This window comes from Rosa chinensis, chromosome 3, assembly GCF_002994745.2.
Source record: "Rosa chinensis cultivar Old Blush chromosome 3, RchiOBHm-V2, whole genome shotgun sequence".
In the NCBI taxonomy this organism is placed as follows: Eukaryota; Viridiplantae; Streptophyta; class Magnoliopsida; order Rosales; family Rosaceae; genus Rosa; species Rosa chinensis.
The window spans coordinates 40,261,431-40,286,799 of NC_037090.1; the positions used below are offsets into that span (position 1 = coordinate 40,261,431).

The following is a 25,369-nucleotide window of genomic DNA, read 5'->3' on the forward strand; positions in this document are numbered from 1 at the left end:
GGAGTGGGGATTGCACTAAGTGAAGGTTCAATGCAGAACACACATTCATGACGCATAATGGTTTGTTTTTGGCCGGTAAATTTGGTTTATATTTTTTTAAAAATATTAAAATGAGTGGGGGAATGTTGTAACATTTAATATTTTATTTATTATTGAAATTGAAATTAAATTTGGGTGAATTTATTTTGTGTTTAAATTATGAATTTATTTGTGTGTTTAAATTCATAATTTATTTTGAATTTTATTTTGTAACTCATGGTGTTTTATTTTGATTTATTTTGGGTTTTAATTCTTGTAACCTATGACTTTTGGTTACTACCCTATTAATTGTAGGGAGTGTCCTAAGAGCCTATAAATAGCACCATTTGTTACATTCTCAAACAGATCCTTGCTTTTTACGTAATACTATTACGAAACACTACTATTCACCCATCAACTTTCTTTCTGAAATCCCTCAAAGTGTCTTGTGTGTTTTTTGGCCAAAGAAAGGTGTTTTTGGGTGGAGCTTTGGGTTCCTCCAATTTGTGCAGATTGGTGTGAGCCACACAACTTGTTATTGGACTGTTGTATCTTGGAGGGGACAAGTCAAGAGATTTCTGGTGCACTGACATTGTTCCGTAGAGGGCTTGAATCTCCTTAAAGAGAGCGAGATACCCGCGCCTCAGCCTATTGTCAACGAGTTTCTCATATAGAAATTATAATTTTATTGTAATTTCACCAACATGTAGCACTACTCCTTTATTAATGATAATAAGAAAGATTACAATTTATAGATGTAGAAACTACATCAACATCAGAAATAACAAAAACAATACTAGATGCACTAAGGCATCAGAAAGAAAACCTAGCAAGGATACTAAGGCTATAAAGCATTTGATGGAGCACATGATAGAATACAGGTTATGTAACAAGTTATAAATGGTATGATCAACCATATTTTCACGTAAAAAAAAATGTCGAATGGAAGGTAATCTTCCAACAACATAACTGGTTGTATGACCGATCATGCATATTTCACACAAATTAATGTGTTGAATAAAGAGCAATCTTCAATCTAAGTAACAAGAGGACCAAATCCAAAGCATAGCAAAAGATAGAGCTCATAAATCTCCTGCATCCCAAATAAAGATCCAAATAGTAGCAAGTATGACATTATTATCACATATCATTCAATATTCACAGTGCATACACCGAAAAAAAGGGGTCAGGGAGGGTACAAAACTACAAACAAACAAAAAACCGATTTAGAATTAGACCTAAATCGCATGGATGAGGTTTTCTGTCGCTGCGCAAAGAGCTACGTGGTATTTCCCAATCCATAATGTCTAGCACATAATATAGCGTGAGCAAAACAGCAAGTGAAAAATGCACTAGAATGGAGTCTCTCAAGTGCATCTGTGATTCTGTAAAGAAAAGAAAAAGAAAAAGAAAAAGAAAAATCTCTGGGTCTCTCATTCACTGTATTAATTCCCCATTCTTGTACGCTAGTGTTGGCAATCGCGGGGCCACAAGCACTGCTTGTGGTTGCCGTTTGGGTCTGCAGAAAATGGAAAATAAAAGAAAAAAGAATGTTGAATATTTGATGGGCCTCCTCTACTATGTGCCTTCAAATTTGGGCTTTACTTGCTTCCCTTCCATTCTCTCTCTCTCTCTTTCTCTCTCTGGAAACAAGTCAGTCTTATCATCTTCATCTCCATCTTCATCTCACAGAGGTTAGTAGCATTTCCTGCTTTCTTCTTCTTCTTCTTCTTCTTCACTGAGCTGAGCTGCTTTCATGTGCACTTTGGCTTTATGTGGGATTTCCAAATTTAACATTCATGGCCAAGAAATGAATCTTAACTGTAATGTTGAGGTGATTCAATTAGATTTTGCATGTAGCAGTTTTGCTGATCATCTGATGATATCACATGTCACATTCTTCCATTTCCCGAAACTCTCCCCCACAGAGCGCTCATTCAAAGCTATGAAATTGATCACAGCTATATATGGCTCTGAACAAAACAGCTTTCTACATCGGGACTCAAATAATAGCTTTACCCATATATGATGACAACAGAAAAAATTCAAAGGATCTAACTGGACTAGTTGCTCAGGCCCAATTATATGTAGGTGTGGTTAGAACTCATAAATGAAGAAACAGATGAGAAAATTTCATTTATGTTCTCAAACTGATTTTCGCACTCCAACCTCGAAATTACATGTTGGAGGGAATTTGATTGTGCCAAAATTCACTCATTCCAAAGAAAGAGTAGACATGACTGTACTAGAGATCGATTCTGAGGCTACAAGTTTGGAATATCTTCTGCTTCTCAAAAAAAAAAAAACAATTGTGCCTATCAATCTAATATGGTGTGCGGGTGCATGATAATTATAATATAGGGTCATTTGGGTTCTTACTGAATTATAATATAGGGTCATTTGTGGTTTTATATACGGTATATAACACTTGCTTGTTTCATTTGTCCATGGCCACTGAAGTTTGAGATCTTGTGAGGGAGTATTTATTTCATTCTTGTGGTGATCGGAACATGGCACTGTCTGCAAGCAAGGTCGCAAGCTGTCCTGGGGTGACTAATTCAAATACTCTTCATAAATGCTATGGAATTTCAAATAACTTTGCCAAGTTAGTGCAACGGAATAACTTTCACTGTCCAAGTCGAGGAGTGGAACGGAAGCAGCTAAAGTATGGATGTCTATTGACAGAGAAAAAGAACTATTCCAATGATGGGTTGTGGCGTATGTTTAGTAACCCAGTTAGTTTCACTGTCTCTCAGAGATCGATTGTCGCACACCTGTCAAGAGGAACTCATAATACCAAAGAAAAAGAAGGAATTATTACTTATGGTGATTGTGCAGAGAAGACTTGGTAAGAATCAATAAGAATTCATATCAAATTTTAATTTGATGTTCACCTAATCATAAATGTTTTAAATCATTTAAACCATCATGCTCTCAATTGCTTTAGCGAATCATTATTTCTGCTTTCCATGTTGCAAGACCTTGAGTTTAACTATGACTTACTTTCAGACCAGCTCATATGTGTTTGAGACTATATGTAAATTCACTTTGTAGCTGCAACATTCCATTATGAGAAAAACACAGAGCGAAGAGTAATAATTAATCTCAAAGCATGATGCAGTTTTCTTTTACCTTAAACAAGACATGGATTATTCCTTACTTATGCAAATGTTCATGATGTGTAGTCCATTTTTTGTGTCAAACCTGTCAACTAACTTGGGATTTATATTTTTGATCTGTATCTATAATTTGAAACTTGTGAATACATAATGTACATGTGTGATTGGATTTCTGTGATGCTTTAGATTGCCATTGCATGAAGCTTGTGCCTTTATTCTTTTGTTAACTGTTGTGCCCACGTGGAATTTCTCCATTCTTTGTAAAGCATTTTGCATGTCTAACAAGTTTGTTTTTTCCAACCTCTGCATGTCTTGCTCTCTTGTAGTTTATGAGATATTCCCATATGATATGGCTGCTGTGAATTATATGAGTACATTTGGGTTTATTTTTATTCGCAGCTCTTATGTTTTGGTCTTGACGTTTTAGATGCTGATTGTATCTGAAAGCTAGTAAGTAGCTGAAGTGGCATGTACATAGATCTAGATACTGTGAGAAAGTTGGAAAATGTGAGATTTCCTATATAGATCTAAATCTTGAGCATTTTGGTTTTCTTTATGTGAAGCTCGGATGTTCTGGTTCTTGTGGGTCAACAGTTGTAATAATATCTGAAAGTTGGAAAATAGTGGCGTGGATTTACATAATGTCAATGCTATATAAGCAATAATCTCATGTACGTTCCTGTAATTATATGATGCAGCTGTTAAAGAGACTGATAGATACCTTTCCAAGTAGACTTTTAGTCTTTTCATGTAGTCATGAGTTCTCCAATTTATAACTGACTTATATATGACCTCTGAAGTTAATAATTATTTAGTTCATCTTTGTCTTAAAGAAGCAGTTAGAACTCTTGGCCAAATCAGTTTCTGTAATGTTCTGTCAAGATGACATTTAAAGAACTTGCTAACACAAACCCGTTTTGTATGTCAGTTCACAGATTGGAGACGAAGATGAATGTCAAGTCTTTCCTGAGAGAACTATTAGCTCCAGTCAGGGCTTAACTGAAGCTTGTAAATTTGTTCACAATGATGCAAAGTTTGTAAATGAAAGGGCTCGCAATGACATTATCCTGCTGTCTCGGTAATATTCAGTAATATACTGTTTCAAGATGAGATTGCATAATTTTCAGCATCAGTTTCTCGTCTTTATAGTTTGTGCACTTAGAAAAGAACATGCATGGTTAAGTTGCTGCTAATTTTAGGAATTTCAAAAGTAATCAGCATCTGTGCAAAATTTGCAGCAGCATATTTTTTTCTGTGAATTATGCATAATAAAGTCAGGTTGCATGGTTTACAAAAGATAAAGAATGTGAATATTGTAATGGCATCCCCTAGCCATTCATGTAATGTGTGGTTTTCAATGATATGTACATGCACAGAGAACACTGCTCATGATTCGCTAATTCTTGCCAGTGGCATATTGAGATTGGATGCTCGTGCGCGTCAAGATGTTGCTATTCTTGGGTCAGAGTTTCTTAAGCTTGATGGTAAATCTCTTCTACATTCTTGTCCAGTGTCATGAGTTTTTCTAATGGGTTTTTGGAAATGCGTTTTTTTCTTTGAATGCACACTTGCATGAAGTTACTTATGTTGACATATAATGTAGATATTGTAATTTTGTTGTGAAATTATATGATTCATTTTAGGCCTAAGATTCTGGTCTAAATTCACTTAGGTACCTAGTGTTTCAATTTTGCTAGTTCTACTCCTGCAGTGTTTGCTACTACTACTGTGTTAAATGATTTCATTTGATTAATTTGTTTGATTAAACGAGCACAATATGGAAGTTGGACTTGCTTATAAGACATACCAACTGTGAACTTGCACATAAAAAAAAAAGAAAAAAAAGAAAAAAAAAGAAAAGAAATAAAAACAAAATTAAATATGGACGTTGTCTCATCCTGCCATCACATAATGCAATTGAATGGTTGATACCAATCACTTAGGACCTCATTTTTCTTAAATGTAGGCAAGCGCCTTGACCTGCCATTACAAATGTACGAGTGTACATATATATATAGATATACAGTCTGTTATCTGAACTTCCGGATTCTTTTTAAAATGGTGTTTGCTGTTATAGCATTTTCCTAAATCCAATGGGCTGTTAGTGCTTGAAGTCCAGTCCAATTGAATATTGGTAATGCATAGGAAGTATTATAGTGTTTCATCTTTTTGCTTCAACCAATTAATAAGAGAGTGCATATGGTTTTCTTACTGTGTCCTTCTCTGTAGCTCGGGCAAGAGAGGATACTGAAAAAATTGACCGTAAGGTGAAGAAGAAAGCTGAGCGCCTTCATCATATTGCTAGGGTATGAAAATTATTAGTTTATTGTGGAGGTGAAGACACCCATTACCTGGCATTTTTTAGTTTATGTTTTATAGCTCTCTATCATCCACAGATCTTAAAAGACAAAGCAGAGTCTAGGTTGAAAAGTGTTGCCGATAAGCATTGGAGTGACGGAGCCTTAGAGGTAACATATTTCCCTAACCCTTATAGGATGGGCTGCCGTACATAATAAATACTTCATTTCGTGATGTTTATTTAACTGTTATGGCCTCAATGACTAGGCACTGTGTTTATGTAGACTTAATGAATCATTTAAACTTATAGTTTTTCTTTAATCTCTCTTCATCGGTTTCCTATTCTCGACTCCCTTTAATTCTCTTTCCCTGGTAATTTATAATGAGTGTCAATAGGGGTATACAACTAATGGATGATGTGATCTGCATGGAAAAATGGCAGTGATCAATATGAGGAAATGTGGAAGGCCTTAGAAATAAAATGATTAATAATTAATATAGAAATTAACCAAGGGGTGCAAAGTCGGGGAAGAACTGATGACTGAAGAAATAATAATAATTACAATGGTTTATTATTGTTTAGGGTTTAGGGAGGATGTGATCTGCATGAAAGAATGGTAGTGATCAATATGAGTAAATGTGAAAGGACTTAGAAATAAAACGATTAATTATTAATATAGAAGGGTGCAAAGTCGGGGAAGAACTGATGATTGAAGAAATAATGATAATTACAATGTTATATTATTGTTCTACATCAGAATATGCAAATTGCATATTTCTCTTTGATGATGAAAATGAGAAGAATTGTAATTCTTTTAATGCAAAGGGGAGGCTCTGAAATTATGTGTATTCGAGCTTTATTTTTTATTATTATTAATTAGAATTTTCTCTTTGAAATAATTAAGTTCACCCCAACTTTGCATCTCTCTTTCTCTCTCACTGATCCTTTACATGCTTCAACATTCTCTTGCGTCTAAGAGAATTAACATGATATATATATGTGTGTGTGTGTGTGTGTGTCTTATGGTGTCTTTTGACTAATTTTTAGGCTGATCTCCGCCGTGCTGACATCCGTGCCAAACAACGTGCAATGCAAGATGCCCTAATGGCTTTGGAGGTGAACTTAATTTGTTTACTAATAGTCATCGACAATTGTTAGATAAGATGTTTACAGTTTTATATCTATTTACATTATTTTCCATGCATAGTAGATGTTGCAAGTTTCGTTTTCTTTTATGGCATATCTGTGATCCTTTTTCATTTTGTTTTACAGTTTGTCAAAGACATTCTTGACATGATGGTGAGCAAAATGTACAATTTGTAAGTTTCTTAAGTTATTTTTCAACTTTATTTGTTATTGCCTCCCTCGACCCTTCCCGCAATATATACACCTTTGATACCATAATTTCTGACATGTTGACATCCAGTCCTCTGCAGAGAGTAGATGGCATTCAATCAGAAAATGATAAACTGGGGCGTATAATGCTCGAAAAGAATGGCATAACTCTTAATTTCCCTCCAGGGGTAGTATCTACTGATCAAATTACTGCAATTCAGGTCCCTTTTTCTTGGCTATCTCCTATCATATTTCCTCCTCTGTTGCTTAAGAGTTGGAACATTTATACTAGCATTAATGGTACTGTGCAGGAAGCTTACTGGAGTATGGCATCTGCCCTCTCTGAAGCTGATGGAATTGACTATACTGATCCTGAAGAGGTTCATATCCCCATGTATTTATGTTCTTGATTTGGTTGAGTAATTATTTTCTGTTTGGTTATGGATGGTAAAGTAGCTTGAGCTTATTTAACTAATGTTTTGTATTTGAGCAGCTTGAGTTGTTAATTGCAACTCTTATAGATCTTGATGCCATGGATGGTAAAAGTAGTGTATCCTTGTTGGCAGAGTGTTCTAGTTCCCCTGATGTCAATACTAGGTAAGCTGACTAAGCATTGGTGTTATGTATTTTATAGGGTCCTTTGACAGTGTCACCTCAACCCTTCAACTTGATAAATGAAAATGTTTCCCCTCATTAGCTTTGGGTTTGGTCTTTATTTGTGAGAAATAAATAACAGAAGAGTAAGATGCCAATTGTACATTATCCTTTAATCTTCATGTGCAACAGTACAAGGCTGAATTTGTTCTAGAGGAGGTATCCTGAAACCCCTTGCAGTGTAAAGGATGAATGTCATGGAACTGTATGTTTTGGAAGTTGAAACTACTTGGCCCCTCTTTTCGCTATAGTGCTGAGAGTATATTGAGTTGTGTTCCTTTTAGACATTTATTTCTCATTTTATTATATATTGCCATCCACTTTTCATTATATAATTCAAAACAATCCTAAGCCATGTAAAACAAATTTTGCTATTTGACTCTAAAGACCATTAAATGATTAAAGAAATGAAACTGATAAGCAACCTGATGAATTAAGTTTAAATTCCCTTGATGTCTGCTAAGTGCTCTTACATTTATACTGCATATCACCCACTTTTCCTTTTTTTTTTTCCTGTTATATAGGCAAGCATTAGCCAATGCTTTGGCTGCAGCTCCATCTATGTGGACGTTGGGTAATGCAGGAATGGGAGCCTTGCAGGTCTATCAATATTCTTTCCCATAGTGATGTCAAATAACGAATATCATTATTTTTTCCCATAATGATGTCAGAAACTCATGTCTATCAAATCCTCTTGCAGAGACTGGCAGACGATAGCAACCCGACAATTGCTGCTGCAGCAACTAAAGCAATCTATGAACTTAAGAAACAATGGGAGATAGAGGAAGGAGATAACTGGAGGTTTACAATGAACCAATATAGCATGGAAGAAAAAGGAGAAGACCAAGAAGCTGATAATGATTCAGATACAGATTATAGGATTTAGACAAGTGTAGTGTAGATTTGCTGCTATCTACTTAGAGGTTTTCATTAGCTAGGATTAAAAAAAAAAATACTGCTAATTACAATAAGTCATTATAACTCATGTAAATAAAACGCTATAGTTTTTTATTTTATTTTTATTATTTTTTATATATTGCAAATGATTGAAGTTATTTGCAAAAGCATGCATCATGGAGAGTCAAATTTGGGACCTGTACTAATTGGTGCTGATAAAAATTTATCATGTTCTTCAGGAACATAATTTTGTCATATATTTTCCTAAATTCTTTACATTGAAGCCTTCATATCACATGTTACTATTTGGTGCAAGGATAACCCTTTTATTGGCGGAAATAGATTTACAAGAAAAATGAATAAGACTTCGGCCGTGAGTGTGTTTCAATTTGTAACTGTTTCAAGTACTAGTAGCATCTACATATTTAATCTAATCCATAATTTAGGGAGGGATGATTCTTATATGGAGATATTAAAGGTATCACACATTTATATTTGTTGTGACTCTTAAACTCATGAGTGAACTTTTTCAAAGTAAAAGAAAGCTGCCTAGGCCAGGGGTAGTGATTATCACTACCCCATTCCCCAATTTGGTCCAGTTTTCCTGCACACACCTTTTCTTTTTCTGGTGGTGCTTTTTCATCATGCCTGCCACTCTTGACAACCCATGTTTCATCATTGCCCTCTAGTCACTTAATTATATGTAATAAATGGCAAATGCTAGAAATAATTATGAACACTTCAAAAAACTACAGAAATTATCACAGAATAAATTGAACTTGGAAGAGAAAAGTTAACTGCAATTCATACTCCCAAGTTTAATTTCTTAGTTTTGTTGTCCCAGATAATTCTCAGATAAGCATTTGGTTCTACATCCATGGAGGCCAATAAGTTTGCAACCATGTTGAAGAGGAAAAGTCCCAGGTTCGTTCTAGTTCTAGTCTATGCAGTCCTCGAATGGGTGCTGTTAATACTCCTCCTGCTCAACTCTTTTTTCAGTTACTTGATCACAAAGTTTGCCAACTATTTTGGCCTCAAACCACCTTGTCCCTGGTGTTCTTCTAGAGTTGAGCACATGTTGGAACCACAAAAGTCTTACTCAGATCTTGTATGTGAGATCCATGCCAATGAGATATCTAAACTGGGTTACTGTCTCAATCATAAAAGACTGGCTGAATCACATAGTATGTGTGGGAACTGCTTTTCTTCTCAACCAAATTGCAGAGAAAATTCTACTCAAAGTAGGATGGATTTGATTTCATTGCTGGGTGACAAATATCAGAAGAAACCTTCCATCTGTTCTTGCTGCAGTAAGAGCTTCAACACCAAACTCTCTCCTCTTTCATTGGAGTATGCTCACAAAGGAGATTCAAATATAGAAGCAGTGCATGATGACAACAATGAAGGCACAACCAAACCTGATAGCATGTCAGTCCACAGCGAAAATGGCTATGAGATGGAGACAACTTCTAGCTTAAGAGACACTACTGCAGAAGAAAACTGTCGAAATGAAAGTAAGAAACTTGTCCATCAATCTTCCAATGCTACTACCATTGAGTACTGTTGCCTTCAAGAAGATCACTCTCTTGACACTACCCCCCTTCCTTCTGAGAGTGGTATGGTCTGTGATCTTGGTTGCAGCCTGATTCCTACTGATTTGATTGATTTTTCAACTACAATAGACGAAGGACTCATAAACAGCTTAAAAGATCAGGAACATCATGATCATGAACAAGGAAGTTTTGATTCCAAGTCAAAGATTGAATTGGAAGATCAACTCTCACGGGAAGCAGCATTACTCATGGTAACTAAGAGTGGAGCAAATACAAGTAATGGAGGACTTAAGAGCTTGGAGATGGCCAAGGGATTTACTGATGCTTCATCTATTGAACAAGTGGAAAAGCGAAATCTAGAGTTGGTTGGCATGCTATGTGATGATTTGGTCACTGCTCCAGAAGCTCAAACTTCGTTCGTTGACACTGAACAACTAACAAATACCAAAGAACCTAACGATCCACCAGGTACAGAGAAACTGTAATTATTCACAATAGCTATCTACATATTGCCAGATAAATAAATAATCTTTAATTGTGTTATGCATTCTGTTTCTAACCTAATAGAATGTGAAGAAGAGAGAATTTTGGCCGTCATTTCAAGAAATCTGTCAAACACAAAAGGGTCACACCATGCAGCCGATCAGCCTCAAGCTCACAAGGATTCTTCACTGCCATTCCTTGAAATATCCAATGTGCCAGCTCACAGTGATGTCGGTAAATCTCGATCAAAATCATATCTTATCTGAAGACTAAACCAGTAGAGTAAAAGAAAAAAGTATTTCATTTTCTTGAAACAATATTTTGTACTCTAATAGTATTGTTATTATAAAGAAAATTTGGTTTCAACAGGTACAGGGCCTACAGGAAAATCAGTGTTGCAAGACAAAACAAGTAGAACTAAAAATGCTCAAGAAGTCAACCATTTTTGCATGTGTTCAGAGCCTAGTGAACCTGAGGAAGAGAGGTTGGTATGCGGACAAAATTGTATAAACACTATCCATTACTTGTACAAAAAGCCGAATGGAAATGGAGAATGTGGGGCAGATGATGGGAGTGTGGCAAGTGTGACGAATGGTGGAGAACCTGTAACAACCGTTGAAGAGCTCAAAGCAGCATTGAAGGCTGAAAGTAAAGCTTTAAGTGCTTTATATTCAGAACTAGAGGAAGAGAGAAGTGCGTCTGCAGTAGCTGCCAACCAGACTATGGCTATGATAACAAGGCTTCAAGAAGAGAAGGCAGCAATGCAGATGGAGGCATTGCAATATCAGAGAATGATGGAAGAACAATCTGAGTATGATCAGGAAGCCTTGCAACTTTTGAATGAGTTGATGAACAAAATGGAGAGGGAAAAACAAGAGCTAGAGAAAGAATTGGAAATATATCAGAAGAAAGTCCTGGATTATGAGGAAAAAGAGAAGATAAGGGTCATGAGCAGAATCAAATATGGAAGTATGAGAAGTAGAAATTCTTCTGCTTCCTGCAGCCAATCTTGGGATAGTGATGCGCTATCCATTGATCTCAATTGTGAAGCAAGGGATGAAGATAGTTCTTTCCCTCAAGAATGCAGTAACAACACCAATAATCCAGATGATGCAGAAGCTCTAAGCTTGGAAGAAATGGCTCTGGATTGTGTTAAGCAGATGAGCATTCTTGATAACTCATTGGCAGGCTTCCAGGAAGAGAGGTTGTCAGTTCTGGATCAGCTTAAAGCATTGGAAGATAGGCTAGTAGTGTTGAGTGAAAATGAGAACTGCTCTCAGGATGCTAATTTAGTCGAGAATTGCTCAAACTACAGTACCAAAAACATTGAAGAAAATCATGATTTCAGCAGTCCAGAAGAAAAACAAATATCAGATGAGAAAATAACATTGGCTTCCATGGCAAAGAGGCTTCTTCCACTTTTGGGTGTAGCAGCTGAGGATAATGAAACTGAAGCAGGTTTAACAAATGAAAAACAAGTCAGAACTGAATCTATTGCAATGCATAACTCGGTGACGAATTCTGAATTGCATGATACCAGAATAGCCATTGAGGAGGAGGTGGATCATGTTTATGAGAGGCTACAAGCTCTTGAAAAAAGTAATTTGGAGAAGGGGATGGATCTTCTTCAAGAGAGCTTGCAACATCTCCGGGATTTGAGGGATGTTGAACTCTGCATAAGAAACATTAATGTTCCTGTGGATGAAGCTGCAGGTAATTGAAATGAGAAGATAAGAGGTAATAGTCATTCTGATACCAAATGTAGGAATGTCTGTTTTACAAAAAGTAATTTGGAGAAAATGTTTCATAAAAACATAAAATCAGTTTGATGATAGCACAATTCTCTCTTAGTTGATATGGGAATTCCCACAAGATCAGAAATACATATGATTGGTCAACAAACCAAGGTTGTATTCAATAGTTAACACTTGGGCTTGGTGATTGTGCAGGTGCATAAAGCAACTCCATAATCTGCAGCCGAAGCTGTAACTAGCATGTCTTTCGGGCTCAACTGGTACAAGAATGATCAATTGATGTCAAAGAATTTGCAAGAGCTCCTTGATGATTGCTGCATTTACCTAGCACAGGTGAAAAGGAGCATATGTGTGTTTGTGTGTACACCTAATATGATTCTTTGATTACTGTCCCTATCACAGGCGCAGTTACTTCAGACCCACTCAAGCTGAGTCCTTTTGGTTTTCCTTTACTAATTTCTCTCATTGCAGCTAGCTATTCTCTCTTTTTTTTTTTTTTTTGTGGAATCTCTCATTGCAGCTAGCTATTCTCTCTTGTTCTTTAGTCTCTATCATGAACTACTATATTTGATTACATCATGTCTTCTGCATCTGGAAGCTGGACTAGTCTTTGTAAATCAATATGAATGGCACCCGGTGGGTTGTTTTGAATGATGCTATTTCCACCCATAACACCACTACTATTTTTTTTCTTTCTTTTTTTCGTTTCTAATTAAAACTTAGATTTCATTCTAAACTTTTATAGAAACAGCTCTTGGAGCGATGGGAGGGGAAATGAAGTAAAAGGGGAAAAAGAGTACCACATCTCATACTATAACTCCATACTATTGTCCAAATCATCGTCCATATCACAATTCAAAGCAACCTTTTCCGTGATATTTGCAACTTCATTACAACTTCAAGGCGCAAATATCCCCATGAACTAAACACAAAACTATTTATTACTTTAACACTTCATCTCCTCAATGAGCAAGCAGTATGCTTGAAGATCATCCAATCTTGTTTCGTTTTGTTAGTATAATGTTTTTGTATTGTTGGCATTCCTTATACAGAACACCAAAGCTTTAAGCTTAAACTAGGTTTGAATGAAAGAGATTGAGGATGAAGACCCCAATTGATCTTTGTGAAGCTCCTATACAGGTAAGAACTCTAATAGCTTCCTCATATCAGCACAAGTTATTACCAAGGGAAATAGCACATAGAAGATAACAAGAGCGAGATTTTCTCTCGAAACCTAAGGGCTCTCTCCCAAAACCCTAGATACCTAGTCGGCAAACTTTGCCGTCTTCTCTTCTGCTTTCTCCATGGCTTCAATCGACGCCGTCACTGCCAGCTTTGCTGCCTCTTTGGCTCTAGCTGAAGGAGGTAACGCCCCAGATTTGGGAAAGATTGGAGGAGGTCTTGTTCGTCGATCTTCTCAGTCTTTTCTTCTGGGGAAACCTCTTACTCGTAATGCCTTCAAATCGCATCTCTTCCGGACTTGGATGGTGGAGAAGGATTTTAGGATTCAAGAGATGACTGACAACCGATTTCTGATTTCCTTCGATTTAGTCCGTGATCGGAACAAAGTGCTTAGAGGCGGGGTGTGGTGTTTTGACAGAGCCCCAATCTATTTGGAGGAGTATGATGGTATTCTTCCCATCGCTGAAGTCCCTATGAAGTATGTTAGGATGTGGGTTAGGGTTTCTGACATCCCTCTTCTCTACGAGGAACTCGACAACTTCATCCTCATTGGAAACTTGCTGGGTGGTTATCTGGACTATGATAAGAGAGAGTTTCATAAAGGTATTGTTCGAATTCTCTTCTCCCATGACATCTCTAAACCGGTTATTCTTGAGCGAAGAGTTTTCTTGGCCCCTGGCATAGAGCCTATTTTGCAGTTCCAGTTTGAACATCTCAAAGGGAGATGCCCTCAGTGTGGATTGATTACACATTCTGGGGTTAAGTGTAAGGAGCCAAATACGGCTGTTTCTGCTTCTAGGGTTTTGAAGTTTGGTGGTGGCCCCTCTACCTCTGGTGGCGCCTTCTTCTTCTCTGCTCAGACTACTCGAGATCTACGTATGTCTTCTTCCTCACTGCTAAAAAAGAAGAAGCCGGTTATTCGTCGGCTTGAGCGATCAACTTCAGGCATTGATTCTCAGGATCCCGTGCATACCACGCCAGCGATGGAAGGCATGGATCAAGAGGTTTCGGTGCAGGACAAGGCCAGTGGGTTGTCCTCGGTGGAACCTTCTGACTCGGGTTCTCAAGATCTTACTATTACTCCTGTCATGCAAACTGGTCAGAAGCAAACCTTGATTTACAAGAAAAGAGGTCGAGAAGAGGTAACTGTCCCTTCCCCTAAGAAATTCAAAACCATTTTGGGTGGTAAGCTTCTCACTCTCCATGCGGAAGCTCTTGGTTTGAATGAAGCTGAGGATGATGTCGCCTTGGTGACACTGAAGAAGAGGTCGGGAAGATCGCTGGGAAGCAAGAACAAGGGTCCCCGATCTCAAAAGAAGGTTGGTTTGACCCCTTTGCGTCTTACCTATCCTGCTACTACTACTGCCTGCTACTACTACTGCTCAGGAGGTTGGCCCTAAAGCTAAGGGCAAGGAGAAACTCTAGGTTTTCCTGTTTCTGTGCCTACCTTTGTTTTAGAGTCTGATGCTATGTAAGTTAGCTCCTCTACCCGTACACCAATTGAGGTCTCTAGGCGAGTAGAGTTGCTAAAGCAAGAGATTAGATAGTCTTGGGTTTTTTCTCATTTGGTTAGGCACTTTAATAAGTGTGCATATTCTACAATGAGGGTCACTTGTCATTTGTTTGGCGGTTTGTGCCATCTAGTACGGTTGGTATGAAACAACATGTGATGTATGTGCCTTCTGGCCATGGATAAATTAATGAAGTTATCTATTTCTCAAAAAAAAAAAACTCTAATATTTTAATTGTCCTCAACTTTAGGAAAAAATAATTTTTTTTTGCTCCAATAGATTTCCTATACCTATCTCTATTTTAAGGATAGCGATGAAAGAGAAAACAAAATTTTCTAAATTTACAGAAATCACTAAAATTTTAGAGAAGAATAGGGAATCTGTTGGAGTTTTATTTATTTTATGAAACAAGGAATCGGTTGGAGTTGGAGCGAAAAAATTATAGAGATTTTGACTTTTGCGTCCCCATAATAAAGAAATTATAGAGAAACTGTTGGAGTTGTTTGAAGTTCTTCAGTGAATATCATAGCATCTTTAATTTTTGATTGTGTGTTAGCAGAATAGCAAGATTGATAGCTCTATTTTAAACTCGAACATATCTGAATGGTGTCAGTGCATGTTATCTTCAATTTTCCGAGAAGGATGGCTTGGTGATCAAAATAGCCACTAAGTGATTTATAGGGTTGCATAATGCATATCCTTTTTATTAGGATAGTTTTTTTTCTTGCATAATATTTTTCTTAGGAAAATTACTTTCATTGTTGAAGTAAATTGAGATTGGAATGGTCTACTCATTTCATTTCATAACCCCTTTATATAGGGAGAGAATTACAATGGAAAGAACAATTACAATGATGACATTAACTACTGATTGGTTCGTAATCCATGCTGATTGATGTTAATCGGTAATTGCTTGATTCCTTCTCCGTCAATCACTTTGACGAAGGCACACAATATGTTTTTCCTTTAACACTCCCCCTTGTGCCAAGTCAAAGACGAAATGGTGCATGAGTTGTTGCCTCACTAAAAACCTTGCCAAGTAACAATAAAAACCCTGTGGGACAAAAATACACCTTGGTCGAAGGAAAAGAGCACAACGCACCTTTTATATTTGAGTATGACATGTGTGTGTTAGACTCCCCCTGACGTCTACACCTCCCCCTGATACTGACATTAATCTAGGGAGCTTGGAAAGTCTTCGCATTCCTATGCTTTTCACATGTTTCTCAAATGTGTCCTTAGGCAATGATTTGGTGAACAAATCTGCCACATTCTCCTCAAACCTTACTTGATTCATTTGAATCTTGAGGAGAGTCTGTTGTTGCTGATTATAGGACAACTTTGGCGATATGTGTTTTGTGTTATCACCCTTAATATAACCTAGCTTCATCTGTTCGATGCAAGCTGCATTGTGTTCGTAAATGCAAGTAGGCTCTTAAGTGGTAGAACTCAAACCACTAGTCCCTCGAATATGTGCAATGATAGTTCTTAACCATACACACTCAAGAACCACCTCCTGTAGAACAATGATCTCTGAGTGGTTCGAGGAGGTAGCCACAAAGGTTTGCTTGGTTGATCTCCAAGATATCGCTGTGTTCCCATTGGTAAATACATAACCAGTTTGGGAACGATGTGTGGGTCAGATATGTATCCAGCATCAGCAAAACCGACCAAAACGTCATTTGGCGTTTTAGTGTAGTGAGTGGCGTTTTCGCCATCAACATTTCCTTTAGGGATTGCAGTTCCATCTGCGGTCCCTCTTGTCTCTCTGTTGGGAAAGAACAGTCCCAAGTCAATGGTTCCTTTTAGGTATCGAAAATGTTATTGATACCATTCCAGTGACACTGCGTTGGCCCTGAGCTAAATTTAGCTAACAAGTTCACTGAGAATGCAATGGCTGGTCGAGTAAATTTGGGCTAAGTACAATAATGCGCCTATTGCACTTAGATAGGGAATTTCAGCTCCCAACACTTGTTCGTCATCTTCCTTTGGACGAAATGAATCTTTCCTTGCATCCAAACTTCGACCGATCATGGGAGTGCTAGCAGGATGCGCTTTGTCCATGTTATATCGCCTGACTTTTGGACATACGCAGACTAGTGGATTAGTATTCCACAAACTTGGTGTTCTAGTTCAAAGCCTAGACAGACTCAAGTTTTCCCAAGATCCTTCATCTCAAATTCGGATTTCAAGTAGCTCACGGTTTCTCTTATTTCATCAAGAGTACCTGTTATGTTCATATCATTGACATATGCAGCTACAATTGCAAATCCGAAACTTGTTTTCTTTATGAATACGCAGGGGCATATTTCATCATTCTTATATCCCTTCCCAATCAAGTAGTCACTTAGACAGGTATACCACATCCGCCTGGATTATTTTGATCCGTAAAGTGAGCGTTTCAACCTAGTTGCAAACGCACTCCGTGGTTTAGAGTCACTTGACTTGGGTAATGTAAGGCCATCAGGCACTTTCATATATATCTCTGAATCTAGATCCCCATAGAGATATGTAGTAACCACATCTGTGAGCTGCATTTCCAGTCCTTTGGAAACTACTAAGCTAACTAAGTAGCGAAACGTTATAACGTCCATTATGGGAGAGTATGTCTCCTCGCAGTCAATTCCAGGGCGTTGTGAGAAACCTTGCGCCACAAGGCGAGCCTTGTACCTCAGGACTTCATTCTTCTCATTACGCTTTCTGACAAAGACTCATTTATGTCCTACAGGCTTTACACTTGGTGAGGTTAGCACTACCAGACCAAATACCTGTCTCTTTGTCAGAGAATCTAATTCTGCCTGGATTGTTTCTTTCCATTTAGGCCAATATGCTCTTTGTTGACATTTTGCAACAGAGCGTGGTTCGATATCATCGTGCTCTATGGTTCCTTGAGCAACAGTATATATATCATCAATGTGTATAGAAGATCTTTCTATCAACTCATACGCAATCTCATAATCCTCTAAGATTTCTTTATTCTCTGGAATCATTTTAAACATCGGAGCGTCCTCCAGTATTGATTCATGGACATAACTATAATCAGAGAAAATCTCATGAGAGGGATTCTATACATTGATGATTGGTTTGTGCCTTACTCACCCTCTTCTTCCTTGGGTGAGTGTCAATCGAACCAAGTGACCTCCCCCTCTTCCTTGGGGAGCCACGGCCTCAACCACACCTCCACTAAGTGCGGTTGCAGTGCCTCTATCTGCGGCACCGTGCCCCTTATTGGGGACTTCTAACCTTGCAGGCACATTTGCAGCTGGTATATGTGATCTCGTCACTTTTACGATATCAGTAAACGCATCAGGCATCGAATCTGCTACGTTCTGAAGATCGATTATTCTTTTCACTTCACTTTCACATTGTGAAATGTGGGGATCAAAAATGAGACAGAGTGGGGACAAACCACGACAATTCCTGTCGTTCCCTTGGAAAATCCTTTTTCCTATCTCCCCCTAACGACGGGAAGACTGTCTCATCAAAGTGACAATCCGCAAATCTAGCGGTAGAGAGATCGCCTGTCAAGGTTTCCAAATAGCGTATAATTGTTGGGGATTCATATCCAACATATATACTTAATCGTCTCTGAGAACCCATTTTGGTGCGCAGTGGGGGCGCAATAGGCACATATACTGATCAACCAAATATGCGTAAGTGTGAAATGTCAGGCTCGTATCCAGTTACCAACTGGTACGCAGATAATAGTTGGCTAGCTGTGGGTCTGAAACGAATAAGTAAAGCTGCGTGCACTATTGCATAACCCCATGTAGATATAGGCAGGTTGGTGCGCATAACCAATGCCCTAGCCACCATCTGTATCCTTTTGATGGTGGCTTCTGCGAGACCATTTTGTGTATGCACATGGGGTACAGGATGCTCTACATCGATCCAAATAGATATGCAATAATCATCAAATGCTTTTGATGTAAACTCTCCAGCATTATCAAGCCTTATAGACTTGATAGGGTGATCAGGGTGGTGAGCCCTTAAACGTATAATCTATGCTAGGAGTATTGCAGCATTTCTTGTGGACAATAAAACGACATGTGACCGGATTGTCGAAGCATCCACCAGAACCATAAAGTACTTGAATGGTCCGCATTCTGGATGGATAGGTCCACAGACATCTCTTTGTATCCTTTGTAAGAATGGAATGTTTTGTTTTGTATCTTTAGCGTAAGAAGGTCTCGATCCTATTTTTGCTAAAGAGCAGGCTTTGCAAAACGAGTGATGTGCCTTTGAAATAGTCAATGAGGCATAATGGGAGGGAGGTAGTGCTTCTGGTACTTCAGAAAAGCAATGACTGCATGTGAGCAATCCTAGAACTGACACCTTACAGTGTGGCGGATTTTTCTCCCATTTTTTTTTTTTTTCACTCGAAAGAAGGGATGTCCATGTGAGTTCTTGAAAAATATGGATCATCATGTTACGAACTCGGTGCCATAGGCGGTCATGCAAAAGCCTGTATGAGTCAGTGTCCCACATTTCATTGTTGGTGACAGTATAGGATTCAATGATCCGAATAGTAGTGAAGTACAGTCCACTAAATTGACTCATAAGTTTCTCTAAGATGCGTTTCCTTCCACAGTCATGAGATGTAATATCAAGGTATTCAGTTCCATTCTCACGGTGTGTTCTTACTGGATAATCGTTGGCACAAATAGCTTTGAAACATTAACAAGGTTCGATTAGCTCTTGGTGCATATAGAGCGTCTGTGACTTGAAATATTGTGCCATTAGGCAGCAAAAATTTGGCAGTTCCTCGCCATTTTATTAGTTTTGATAATCCAATCATCGTAGTCACAGAGGAATTATAGGCTATTAGTTCAATAATAATTGCCTATTTCTTAATATTGTGTGGGTAGTCCCACTATCATCTAAGCACTCAAGTTCTCCTCCATTCATTCCTACAAATAAATGGGAGGTATTTAGAAAATATAACTCATATTCTTTAGAGTATTTCTATTTGCGTAGAATGGTATTCTTTTCATTCTAATAATTTTTCTCTAGATGTATTGCTTTACATCTTTATAGTGCTATGTCGAACCATGTAAATATGTGTAGTAAGTAAATTTGAATAAATTCAGTGCTTCAGAATAAAATTCAAAATTTATTAATAAGCCAACGATAATCAAATCAAGGTCTTGTTCAGAAATCTTATTCATCAATCCATGATTGAAAATAAACTTTAAGACCAAACAATAGTCTAATTAAAAATGAGGCATTATGCCTGCACAACTGTCTTTGGAAAATAAAATGAATAAAGCAGATCAGTCAAGATTGAGAGCATCCATTGACTTAGCAAGTTCCTCTTTACCATTGGAGTCTGCAACTGTAAGGTTGACGTCTAGGTCATGACCTCCTTCTTCCATATAGGGAGCCACTTGTTCTGTAGGCTCTCTATACCTCTTGTAATTGGTTGCTACTCTGTTGTTTGCTTGGCAGTTCTTGTACCAATGCCCAATGAATCCACACCTATAGCATGGTTCATTGTCAACTCTTTCCTTTGGCATCTTGTTTCCATGATCCTCATGTCCCTTTCCACGTGGTGCATTGTTGCCACGTGGGTAGGGATCAGCACGTCTAAACCCCCTTGCATTGGAGTTATTTCCACCTTTCATTTTTCCATAATTAGCCTCGGGAATTTTCTTTGTCCCAGTGGGCCTGACATTGTTATTCAAGAGAATCTTATTTCGTCTCTCAGCCACTTGCAGTAGGCTTATCAACTTATTGAAGGTTGTGATTCTTTTGTTGTCATAATCCAACTGATACTAGTTCGCTAATATAAAAGCTGAATTAGGAAAGGTGGTAAGAGTCTTGTAGATCATATCATCTTCTGTGATTTCCCTTTCACAGAAATTGAGACGTGCCTTTAAGCGCAACATGTCCTTGTTGAAGTCATTGACCTTTTTATAGTCAAGCAAGCGGATTCCATTCCACTGAACAGCCAGTCCTGGGAGCAAAGTATCGTGAATGTTCCCAAAACGTCCTTTAAGGGCATCCCACAGTGCTTTGGGTGTCTTCAACTGAAGATACTCCCAGCGGAGGTTAGGATCAATATGTCGCCTCAGAAAAATTAAGGCATCTGCTTTCACCTTATTAGATAGTTCATCATCTTTGGGATCAGTAATGGTGGCAATGTAGTCTTTTGCCACAAAGGCAGTTTCCATATCGGAAACCCAACGATGGTACTCAAGTCCGTCTGAGTCCAAAATGTCAAACTCAGGTCGAGTTGGATCAGCCATCTACATAAACAAGAGAGAAGAAATAAATTACGCAGTCATAAAGACATCCACGTGAATTATTTTCCAAATGTATGAATTAGATTTCAAGACCAAGATTCGTAATGGTCACATTTTTTCGATGCTATGTGAAAATACTTTATCACAGTAAGTGTGTATGGATAATGCGCATGAATTTTCATTATCATGGCAAAATGGATTTTATATGTTGCATTCTAAAAATTAATCATAGAATATTTAAACATAGCATATATAAAAATAAACTACATGGCATGCTCAAATTTCACAAATGTACAACAAATTATATACTACACATAATAATAGCAAGAATATATCATGCATAAAATAAAATGGAAACAATAGCACAATACAAAGCATGCCTAGACATAATTTATATAAGCGTAAATAAAATAAAACATGCTAAAAATTGCATAAATCACAAAATATATATGGCATGCTAAAAAAAAAAAAAAAAAATATAAGCAATAACATAATGAAAATGCATGGTACGCATAATTAGAAAGCGTAAATGAAATTTCACAGAACATGTTTGAAATTTTACTAAACAGTAAAATATATAAATCATACTTAAAGATAATCATATAAAACATAAATGACAAAGCATGCTTAAAATGATTAATATAATCTAACTAAACATGCTCGAAAAATTTATAATAAAAGCATAAACAATAAAATATACATAGCATGCTCAAGAAAATAAATAATGAGAATCTACAATAGTATGAAATTAAATAAATTAAAGAGAACATACTTGGTTTTGAAGAAAAAATAAAACAATCCTAGAGCACGCGCGTGTTGATGCAGGCGTGTGTAGCGATGTTTTTGGGGGTGAGAAAAACTGGGCTGCTTCCTTTTTGTTTCAGCAGTGGGCCTTGTTTTTTTTTTCTCTGGGCTGCAGGCCTACTTTTTTTTTTTTTTTTTTTTTTTGTCTGGGCCGCAGGGCCTTTCTTTTTTCTTTTTTTTTCTGTGGGCCGCAAGGCCTTTTTTTTTTTTTTTTAATGAGATTGTTGGGCCGGGTCACACCTTTTTCCTCTCTATTTTTTTTTCTTCCTTTTCGCGTCTTTTTTTTTTTTTCTCTTTCTCCCTCCTGCACGTCTTCTTCCTCCGCCTGTTTTTCTTTCTGGTTTTCTGGGCTGCTGATGCAGACGCGGGGGCGTTGGCTAGGCGAGGTCCGGGTGGGGCAGCAGGCGGCAGGCGGGATCTGCGCAGGCGGCTTGTGTGCAGAGAAGGCCCTTGCAGATGACTCCGGTGCAGGTGAGGCTCCGGTCCAAGGCGGAGATGGCGATGCCGGGAACGGACGATGAATTCGATCTGGGCTGCAAGCAGTTGGACCGGTGGAAATGGAGGCTGCGCCGGCCGGTGGAGGCAAATGGGCTGCGCAATGGAGGAGCAGCGCGGGACTGGGTGGGGCAGCAGCAAGATCGGTCTGCCGGTTGTTGTTGATGCGCAGAGGTTGAGGCTGGCTGGAATTTGGGTTCTCTCCGGTGGGCAGGCTGGAGGGCACGGCCTGGGCTAGGCTGGAGGCCGGTCTGTGGCTGGCTGGTGGTGGTGTGCTGCGGTGGTGATGGACTGATGGCAGAGGGTGGGGCTGCTGCACGAAGAAGAAGAAATTATTATTATTTTTTTTTTGGTTGTTGGTGGCGGCAGAAACAGAAGAAAATATTTTTCTTCTAGGGTTTGTTTCTTTTCGTTAGAAAGAAAACTTAGAAAATTAGGATTTTTTTCTTGGCTATTGGCTCTGAGCGTGCTGATAACGTGTTGAAGTAAATTGAGATTGGAATGGTCTACTCATTTCATTTCATAACCCCTTTATATAGGGAGAGAATTACAATGGAAAGAACAATTACAATGATGACATTAACTACTGATTGGTTCGTAATCCATGCTGATTGATGTTAATCGGTAATTGCTTGATTCCCTCTCCGTCAATCACTTTGACGAAGGCACACAATATGTTTTTCCTTTAACATTCATGATATAGTTCATTAGTTTTAAAACTTTTTTTTGGGTAGAAGGCGGTCAGGCATTTTTATTCAATATGGAAAAAGTAATATATTACACAGTGACCGGCCCCAATGAGGCCTTTAGAAAGAGACACCTAAACGTAGACCTGTAAATGGACCGGATTTGGATCGGATCGGATCGACCTAAATTCAAATCCGTTTACTTAAAAAAAAAAAATTGATCCAAACCTGCTCCGTTAACCTGGCGGATCATTGATAGTTCAATCCAAATCCATATCCGCTGGATTAACGGATACCCAATCTGCTAATCCGATCCATTTATAATTTCAAATATTTTAACATTTTAAATAGTAATATTAAATTTATATCATGATACCTTATAAGATATTAATAAAATATTAAAACAACATGAAGAGTATCACCAAAAGTAGAGTTACATTATCAAAATTCTAAATGCTTCTTGGAATCTTGGGTGATGGACTGTCCCTTAGATTTCTGCAAAAAATTTGTATTAGAAATTCTTAATATTTTATATATTTTTTAAAGTAATAATATATTAATAAAAAATAATATTTTATTATTACAAAAAGGGGCCGGATCATTACCGGATCGGATCAACCTAAATCCGTATTTGATCCGTTAAATAAAGGGGAAATGATTATTTACCCAATTTCAATTGCCGAATTGCCCGCTTGCTCTGCTAACAGTTTTTTAATCTCATTTACCCAAAACACTCTAAGGGATTATTTCCCTAATACCCAATTAATTCTTTTTTTATTCTTTTTATTTATTTTTGGGACTTTTTTGTCCTCTCCTTCTTTCTCACTTAGAGAGAGAAGTCATCCTCCACCTTGTTGTGCTCCGGTGACCAGTGGCTGGCAGCGGACTCCGGCAACCTGTGACCGGAATCTGACAACCAGTCACTGGAATCCCGAATCCAACTGCCGGATTGGTGACCGGATTCCGGCGTAATCATACTATTGCCCCCTAGTAACCAGTTTATTAGGGATCAATATTAATGAAAAATGAAAATGTTTATAATTTTGAAAGTTTTTATAGGTTTATCCAAATACATAATCTTATCATTGCTCCGTAATAATCTTATTATTGCCCTGTAATAATCATATTATTGCCCCATAATAATCATATTATTGCCCCAATAACCATATTATTGACCCCTAATAATCATATTATTGACCCCCAATAGACATGTATAACTCCTCAATAAAACCTTTTTTTTTCATTCTTCTTTCCTTCCTGACATGTATAACTTCAGCCGGCTTGAGCACGCCATCCTCCTAGACTGGTAGTGGGGAATGTAATTGGGAGTTGGGACTCAGTCCAAAAAAAAAAAAATTGAAACTGGGCTACAGACCACGGTAACGACAGCGTGAAGGTCGAGAGTGGTCAGAAAACAACGTCGTCTAGCACCTCAGCAAACGCGACGCCTAACTCTGAAGCACTTCCTTCATAGAAGCTCGAAATCGGTGTCGTCGTCATCCTCCGACACCTCGCTCAGCTTGCCTCTGCGATTGCGAGTCCGTCTCCTTCTCCTCGCGTCTCTCGCTTTCGTCCTCGAGGCACGAGCACGACGACCTATCCCAGATCTCCTCGTCGTCCTCAACATCTCCTCCGTCTTCTCCTTCTTAAGCCTTAGAGCCAAAGGAAGAACAAGGCCGCTGAATCCATCGTTGATAAGAATAAACTCGTCCCCGGCCTTTACCTGGCAGTGACAGCGTTTGCCGGTTGTGGAGAAGGCGGCGGAGGAGCGAGTTCGATCTCCAGGAGGAGCTGACGTTGTCGTTTTCGTCTATTTCCGGGAGGACCCATTCCTTCTTGTTCCACAGCGATGGCGGTAGAGCCAGTAGCGACGGGGATGGAGGCTGGCCTGGGGGGAGAGAGAGAGAGAGAGAGAGAGAGAGAGAGAGAGAGAGAGAGAGAGAGAGAGAGAGAGAGAGAGTCCGGATGAGATTCAATTTGATTAATGAGGGTAAAATTGTCAGTAGATATTAGATTGGGTAAATGGGTTAAAAAACTCTTAGTAGAGTAAGTGGGCAATTTTTCTGCTGAAATTGGGTAAGTGGTCACGGCCCCTTAAATAAACGGGTTAACGGATTCAGATCAACGGATCAAAATTTTCGATCCAAACCCGTCCAATAACCAAGGATTTGGAGGGGGTCCGGATCAAAATCTGGTCCATTTACAGGTCTACCTAAACGCAATACCACACCACTTATAGAATAAAGCTCCGGGGGGGGGGGGGGGGGGCGCGGGGGTAAACTAATAATAAACTGACAATAAATTTTTTCTGTAAAATTCATCAGTAGACTTGTT

General features: G+C 38.3%; 2 protein-coding genes across 6 annotated transcripts; both read left to right on the plus strand.

Moving 5' to 3' along the window:
- Positions 1-1,554: 1,554 nt before the first annotated feature.
- LOC112192527 (senescence-associated protein AAF, chlorolplastic) lies at positions 1,555-8,480 on the plus strand. 4 transcript variants are annotated; one of them, XM_040516870.1, is made up of 13 exons: positions 1,555-1,712; positions 2,479-2,866; positions 4,066-4,215; positions 4,548-4,621; positions 5,367-5,443; positions 5,534-5,605; positions 6,484-6,552; positions 6,709-6,755; positions 6,863-6,992; positions 7,083-7,151; positions 7,262-7,368; positions 7,950-8,025; positions 8,126-8,480. In XM_040516870.1, the coding sequence occupies exons 2-13, from the start codon at positions 2,529-2,531 to the stop codon at positions 8,309-8,311; spliced, it is 1,395 nt and encodes a 464-aa protein (XP_040372804.1). In that variant the 5' UTR covers positions 1,555-1,712; positions 2,479-2,528; the 3' UTR covers positions 8,312-8,480. The 4 variants fall into 4 exon arrangements, with proteins under 4 accessions (XP_040372804.1, XP_024188061.1, XP_040372805.1 ...); XM_024332293.2 differs by having other exon boundaries at positions 7,265-7,368; XM_040516871.1 differs by having other exon boundaries at positions 6,709-6,735; positions 6,873-6,992.
- Positions 8,481-8,976: 496 nt separating this feature from the next.
- LOC112192526 (myosin-binding protein 3) lies at positions 8,977-12,763 on the plus strand. Of its 2 annotated transcripts, none has more exons than XM_024332292.2 (4): positions 8,977-10,343; positions 10,443-10,592; positions 10,728-12,071; positions 12,308-12,763. In XM_024332292.2, the coding sequence occupies exons 1-4, from the start codon at positions 9,200-9,202 to the stop codon at positions 12,313-12,315; spliced, it is 2,646 nt and encodes an 881-aa protein (XP_024188060.1). In that variant the 5' UTR covers positions 8,977-9,199; the 3' UTR covers positions 12,316-12,763. The 2 variants fall into 2 exon arrangements, with proteins under 2 accessions (XP_024188060.1, XP_024188059.1); XM_024332291.2 differs by having other exon boundaries at positions 8,978-10,343; positions 10,728-12,095.
- Positions 12,764-25,369: the final 12,606 nt, after the last annotated feature.